Here is a 7,372-nt window from a genome sequence, read left to right as displayed (position 1 = left end):
GGGTGGAGCTAGCTTCCCTGCCTCTGATGCTGACCAATCAGCGCAAGGCAGCTTGAGGGTAGTTCACGCCCTGTTGGCTAACTACAGCAAATTAGCATAGAGAGAGCCAACACAACACTGGGGCATGTCTCTGGATCAGAGGTGTCTAGAGAAAAAAGCAAAACAGCACGTGAATCAGGGAGACAGCGCTATTCAGGTCAGAAATCCAGTATAACTTATATGTCTTATTGATAGGTCCTCTTTAATAATCAACATAGATCATGAGTGCTTCAATCCATGATGGAGACCCCAGCAATAATGTATTATATATGATAATGATGAAACTTGTTGACAATACAGAACATATAGTATATTTGTTGTGCCTTTCTTGTATGAAATCATAAAGAACTGTTCATGATGAGTACTCTGTATTAAGAGCAACTGGGGATGTTTTTGTTTTAAGAGGAACCTAAACACATTGATTTAAGGCCAATTGCCACATTAGATATTTTTATGAAATGTTTCCTGCACAGCTTTCTTAATGTCTGCATTTCTCAGACTGTATATAATGGGGTTAATCAATGGGGTAAGCACAGTATAAAGAAGTGATAGGATCTTACTGATGGTCGACATCTGTCCTCTTGTTGGGACAACATAGACAGTGAACAGAGAGCAGTAAAATATGGAGACCACAGTGAGGTGGGAGCTGCAGGTGGAGAAGGCTTTCTGTCTACCAGTACTGGATGGAATCCTTAAGATGACAGATGCAATTTTAACATAAGATGCAATGATTAATATGGTCGGCATGATGACTGCAGGTATTCCCAGTAAGGAGACTTCAAGATGGACCATGAAGGTATCAGAACAAGCAATTTCCAGCAAGGGGACAAGGTCACAGAAAAAATGGTCAATTGTATTTGGTCCACAAAAGGTTAATGTCAATATCATTACAGTGTTAATGAAAGCACAGGAAAAACCCAACAACCAGCAGATGACGACCAGTTTCACACATGATGCATTTGTTATTATCGAGGTGTAACGGAGGGGATTACAGATGGCCACATATCTGTCATAAGACATCACTGTGAGGAGAAAACACTCAAACAGTTCTGAAGAACTGAAAAAATAGAACTGAGCGATGCAACCAGTAAAAGTGATGGTCCCCCCATTATTCAGAAGAATGTGGAGCATTTCGGGGACAATATCTGAGGTCAACAAGATGTCACTGATGGACAGTTGTGTGAGGAAGAAGTACATTGGAGTGTGGAGGTTCTTGCTGATGGACACCAGGGTGATAATCAGGAGGTTCCCACATATTGTAAAACAAAAAATCACAATGAAAAGACCAAACAGGAAAAATCTTAAACATTGACTGCCTTGAAATCCTAAGAAAAAAATCTCTCTCACCTCAGTCAGATTCTTCTCCTGCATTTAGAACAATAACGTAGATCTCATGTTAAGTCCAGATATTCAGAATACAACATCCCTATATTTATATTAAACTAAAATACCTTATTCCTTAAATAATAAACCCACAACTTGAGTTCATGTCTGTTCCTCTTGATTATGACCTTCAATACCAGATACAAGTAAAGTTACCCGTTCACATTGGTTTAATGTTTTTTAGATCCCACAACATTATAATATATATGGGGTGTCCCCACTGTCCCTATTTGGGGGAATTTAGGAAAAGTCAAGTTCAATTTCATCATGCCCAATCCTTGTTTTGCCTTGAGATAAAGTTTCTGGCAGGGTCTTAGTTTGCTCGCTCTAATCAGCCATAACATTAATACTACTGAGGGGTGAAGTGAATAACATTCATTATATTAGGCAGCAAGTGAACAGAAAATAGCCAATAAGCGACTATGAAAGGGCAAAATTGTGATGTCCAGATGACTAGTCAGAGCATTTCCAATATGGCAGATTTTGTGGGGTGTTCTCATTATGCAGTGGTTAGAACCTACCAAAAGAGGTCCGAAGAAGGACAACCATTGACTTGCGACAGGGTCATGAACGTCCGAGACTCATTGAAGCACATGACAAATGAAGGCTAGCCTATCTGGTCCGATCCCAAAGAAGAGAGACTGTAGCACAAATTTCTGACATAAAGTTATTGCTGGCTTTATATACAGTAATGTGCAAAAGTTTTAGGCAGTTGTGAAAAAATGCTGCAAAGAAAGAATGCCTTGAAAAATAGAAGTGTTAAATTAATTAATTAAACTAATACAAAGTGAATGAACAGAAGAGAAATCTAAATGAAATCAATATTTGTTGTGACCACACTTTGCCTTCCAAACAGCATCAATTCTTCTAGGTACACTTGCACAAAGTCATACATTTTGTAGGATTATAGTCAAGTGTATTATTAACCAGTTATACCAAACAGGTGATAATGATTTTCATTTTCATATTTAGATTGAAAAACGATTATTAACTGTAATATAAACAGCGGTGTAAGTGGTTTAAAACTGGGTGAGGAATAGCCAAACACTGATACAAAGGTGAAGTTGTGGCAGACAGTTTCATGTCACAGGTCCACCATGGCAAGATTGAGCACAGCAACAAGACACAAGGTAGTTATACTGCATCAGCAAGGTCTCTCCCATGCAAATATTTCAAAGCAGACTGGGGTTTCAAGATGTGCTGTTCAAGCTCTTTTGAAGAAGCACAAATAAACACGCACCGTTGGGAACCGTGGACGCATTGGTCAGCCAAGGAAACTTAGTACAGTAGATCAAAGACACATCATGCTTAATTCCACTCGAAATTGGAAGATGTCCAGCAGTGCCATCTGTTCAGAACTGGTAGGAACCAGTGGGACCCAGGTAAAAATGTGAAATATTTGGCCATAACAGAAGGCAGTTTGTTTGCTGAAGAGCTGGAGAGCGGTACAATAATGAGTGTCCGCAGGTAATAGTGAATCATAGTGAAGGAGCCTTACAAGTTTTGGGCTGCATTTCAGCAAATGGAAATGGGGATTTGGTCAGGATTAATGGTGTCCTCAATGCTGAGAAATAAAGTCAGATACTTATTCATCATGCGTACCATTAGGGAGGCCAGAAACATCCTGCCAATGTCATTAAGCACAATATTCAGCTTAAAGAAGAAAAAGGAGAACTGGAAGTGATTATATGGCCCCCACAGAGTCCTGACCTCAACATCATCCAGTCTGTTTGGGATTACATGAAGAGACAGAAGGATTTGAGGAAGCAACATCCATAGAAGATCTGTGCTTATTTCTCCAAGACGTTTGGAACAACCTCACTGCCGAGTTGCTTCAAAAAGAGTGTGCAAGTGTCCCTAGAAGAATTTATGCTTTGAAGGCAAAGGGTGGTCACCCCAAAGATTGATTTGATTTAGATTTATCTTCTGTTAATTCACTTAGCATTTTGTTAATTGATAAAAAAAAAAACTATTAACACTTCTGTTTTTAAGCATTCTTACTTTGCATCATTTTCCACAACTGCCTAAAATCTTTTCACAGCACTGTATATATATATATGATCCCAACAGTAATATTTAAAAAACAATGCCAAAATGAGGCTCTAGGACTAGATTCACACACAGTTTTTGGGGCAATTTTGTATTTATACGTATAGCCAAAACAGTTGTGGAATCAAAAGGGTTTAAAAGTAAACGATTAATTTATATTTTGTCTGTTTTTATAGGATCCTCTGTGTTCGGCTAAAAAAAAATGCTTTAAAAACTGCATGTGTGAGTGCAGCCTTAAATACCACAGTGCATGAGATAACCCAAAAACAGAAATTAAGTAATAGACAAATATTAATTCCTGCATTTAATCTGCTGTTTGTGAACAGACTCTAAAGCCAGGATCACACACAAAGATTTGATGCATTTTTTTGGTGCTGTTTTTGGTTAAGTTTTTTGAGCCAAAAATAGAAGTGGATCTAAAAGAAAGAAAAGGTATAAAAAAAAAATACTGATGACTCTCCTTTCTGTTCTGTCCACTACTCTGTAAAAAAAAGAAAGCCAAAGACGCCACCAAAAACGGCATCAAAACTGTGTGTGTGGTCCTGGCCTAAGGCCAGTTTCACAAGAACTTAGTAAGGGTGCATTTCTATAAGTAGTAGAATATTATGGCTGCAAATCTCACCCTGACTGGGGTTCTGATCATCCAAACCAACAGCATCAAATAGGTCCCCACGGTCAAGCCGAAATTTGCGGCCATAATAAGCTTTAGAGCTAGGGTGAAATTGGCTTTAGGATTAGGTTAGCCCTTAATTTAACTTGGACAAGTCATTTTTCTGCTTATCTTTAAAACAAAAGCCACATAAGTTAAATAAAAGTTAGTAAAAAATTATTTTGTCCGGTGACTTTTAACACAATTTACCCTTTAAAAATTAGATAAATTACAATAATCATAAATAGTCATTAAAATAAGCATTTACAGAACAGTTCTTACATCCGGTCCATGTCCATGTTCTGGGACAACCATTTCCATATAAATGAATTTCTAAAATAAAATAATTGTCAATATTAAGAGAGAAGATCCCAGGATGTATCAGAGGACTGTTTAAGATCAAAGACTTTAATGAAGTTGTGTGATATAATATATAGTGATCAGACACAAGATCATAGTAATAATATATGAAGCATAAAGTGATGACTACCTGTATATATACACAGAATGAACAGAGGCGACGTGTAGATCAACTCTATGGAGATGGTTTCTCATTGTCTCCTGAGCTTCTGTTGAGTGAAGAAAATAAAAATAACCTTATTCATCATTAACCTTTACTTTACTTTCTTGATTCGCAGATCAATTAATTTTAGCCTTATGGAAATAAAGTTTAACATCAAGGGGAAAAAGTTCAGAAAGTAAAACACTGATTAGAAGAGGAAAATTGTATTTAGTAAAAGTAAATGTAAACATTTTTGGACTTATTACTTCACATATAGATAAATAGTGTAAATAATTAATAATAAAGAAAATAATTAAAATAATCACAGAGCTCATGTACACGGCCATAATACGACCCGCCAAAGTTGTACGGAGCCGTAATATCACATCAATAGCATTCTATGGGGCGTTACTATACTTTTCATCATTTTTTTCTATTGGATTCTGGCATAAAAAAAAACAAAAACATTGTGTTACCTTAGATGCCATATAATGAAGCATTATTGCTAGGGTGAATAGTTCTGTAATATGGTGCCATACCAGGGCACATGAATGGGAATACCTAAGACTATATATGACCTCCGTGCACACAGCCCCTATACATACAGGAAGGAGAAGTCACAATCCTACTATTTTATTTAGTAAAACTTCTTTCCTACCTTCCATTTCTCCATTATCTTTTGACATTGACCTTGTCTGTGTCTACTCTCCCTATAACCTCCACACTGCAATTATATATATTCATTATATGGATTGCCAATACTTCCAATTCCTGATAATCCTGCTACTATCATGGATATCATTAAACATCTCCAATAGACGCCAACAATCATAATGCTCTTAACCCCAAGCGACCTTGTAACTATTGCAAAAACTCCAATGGTGACCCATAGGGAGTCATTAAAGTCAAATCCTAACTACAATATTACGTAGATATTTAGCTCTAAATAAGGGAACTCCGCCATGTTTATGCGGGCAAAAGAGGAGTCCCCTTTCAGAAAAGACGATCGAGTCAGGTGTCGTATTGTTCCGCTCTGCAAGGCGAACGAATGGACGCTTAGCTAAGGTCCATCAGATCCACGGTTTAGTTTTCGACCCTGTTAAAGTTTTCGTCTACGTGTTTGGAGTGTTTTGCTGGCCGTAAAGCACGCACGCCACCGTCATGGAACTGTACAAATTTTAGTGGTAAACTTCTGTAGTCAGAAACGCTGCCAGTCGCTTCCCTGAAGATTTATTTTTTCACTTTGCGCCGCCGGCGGTGCAGGCGAAAGTCAATAACGAACCACGTCTGTCCATACAAAACTTTCGGTCCCAAAAGGTAAAAAACACAATCTAGTGCACTCAGATTTTTTTTTTTTTCGGGAAGACGTCAGGTGAGGCATACCAAAAAAGGCGTAGACAGCAGCAGAACACGGCAACAGCACAGCACGACTAGAACTGGATAACATGGAAACTGGATACGGGATACAGGAACAAGGTACACTGGAAAACTGGAAGACACTGGGAGACCATTAGCATGACAAACTTTGGGTAACAAGCAACGCTCTGGCAAAGAGCAAGAGGGTAGAGCCCTTTTTATAGCCCAGGGCATCCTGGGCTAGATTGCAGACTTCCTGAAATATGCGCGCTCTGGCCCTTTAAGACCGAGCGCGCGCCCTCCGGAGACAGTCTCGATGTCCAGAAGTGAGTGCCGGCGCTTCACACAGGTAGGATGTCCATGGCCACGGCCGTCGGGGTTTAAGTCATAACAACGGGCCGTGGCCATAGACGTTACAATTATCACACAAGAAAGCTATTTGACCCCTTAAGGACGCAGCCTAGTTTGGTAAGGCTGAGAGCCCATTTTTTAAATCTGACATATTTAACATTATGTGGTAATAACGTCGGAATGCTTAAACCTATCCAAGCGATTCTGAGATTATTTTCTCGTGAGAAATTGGGCTTTATATTAATGGTAAAATTTGGTCGATATATTCAGTGTTTATTTGTGAAAAATTGCAAAATTTAGAGAAAAAATTGAAAAAATAGCATTTTTCCGAACTTAAATGCATGTGCTTGTAAAACAGATGTTTATACCACCCAAAATAGTTAGTAGTTCACATTTCCCATAAGTCTACTTTAGATTGACATTGTTTTTTGAACATTCTTTTATTTTTCTTGGAGATTGCAAGGCTTAGAACATAAACTGCAATTTCTCATATTTTTAAGAAAATTTCCAAAGCCTTTTTTTTATGGTACCTGTTCAGTTCTGAAGGGGCTTTGAGGGGCCTATGTATTAGAAACCCCCATAAATCACCCCATTTTAAAAACTAGACCCCTCAAAGTATTCAAAACATCATTTAGAAAGTTTTTTTTAACCCTTCAGACATTTCACAGGAATTAAAGCAAAGTGGAAGTGAAATTTGCAAATTTCATTTTTTCTTGCTGAATATAAATTTTATTATTTTTTTTTTTCTGTAACACAGAAGGTTTTACCAGAGAAATAATACTAAATATGTATTGTCCAGATTCTGCAGTTTTTAGAAATGTTCCACATGTGGCTCTAGTGCGCTCGTGGACTAAAACACAAGCCTCAGAAGCAAAGAAGCACCTAGTACATTTTGGTGCTTCTTTTTTATTAGCATATATTTTAGGCAGCATGCCAGGTTTGGAGAGGTGTTGAGGTGCCAAAACAGTAGGAATCCCTCAAAACTGACCCCATTTTGGAAACTGCACCCCTCAAGGAATTCATTTATGGTTATAGTTACCATT

At 38.0% G+C, this 7,372-nt stretch overlaps 1 protein-coding gene across 1 annotated transcript; it reads right to left on the bottom strand.

Moving 5' to 3' along the window:
* Positions 1 to 480: 480 nt before the first annotated feature.
* LOC142750715 (olfactory receptor 11L1-like) lies at positions 481 to 1,410 on the bottom strand. The gene has a single exon (XM_075859702.1). It carries the CDS (start codon positions 1,408 to 1,410, stop codon positions 481 to 483), a length of 930 nt encoding a protein of 309 aa, XP_075715817.1.
* Between the last annotated feature and the right edge of the window lie 5,962 nt (positions 1,411 to 7,372).

This window comes from Rhinoderma darwinii, chromosome 3 (genome assembly GCF_050947455.1).
Source record: "Rhinoderma darwinii isolate aRhiDar2 chromosome 3, aRhiDar2.hap1, whole genome shotgun sequence".
Lineage (NCBI taxonomy): Eukaryota > Metazoa > Chordata > Amphibia > Anura > Rhinodermatidae > Rhinoderma > Rhinoderma darwinii.
This window is presented reverse-complemented; position numbering and strand designations above follow the sequence as displayed.

Coding starts and splice junctions, on each gene's coding strand:
- LOC142750715 (XM_075859702.1), bottom strand. CDS start 1,410: ATGCAGGAGAAGAATCTGACTGAGGTGAGAGAGATTTTTTTCTTAGGA.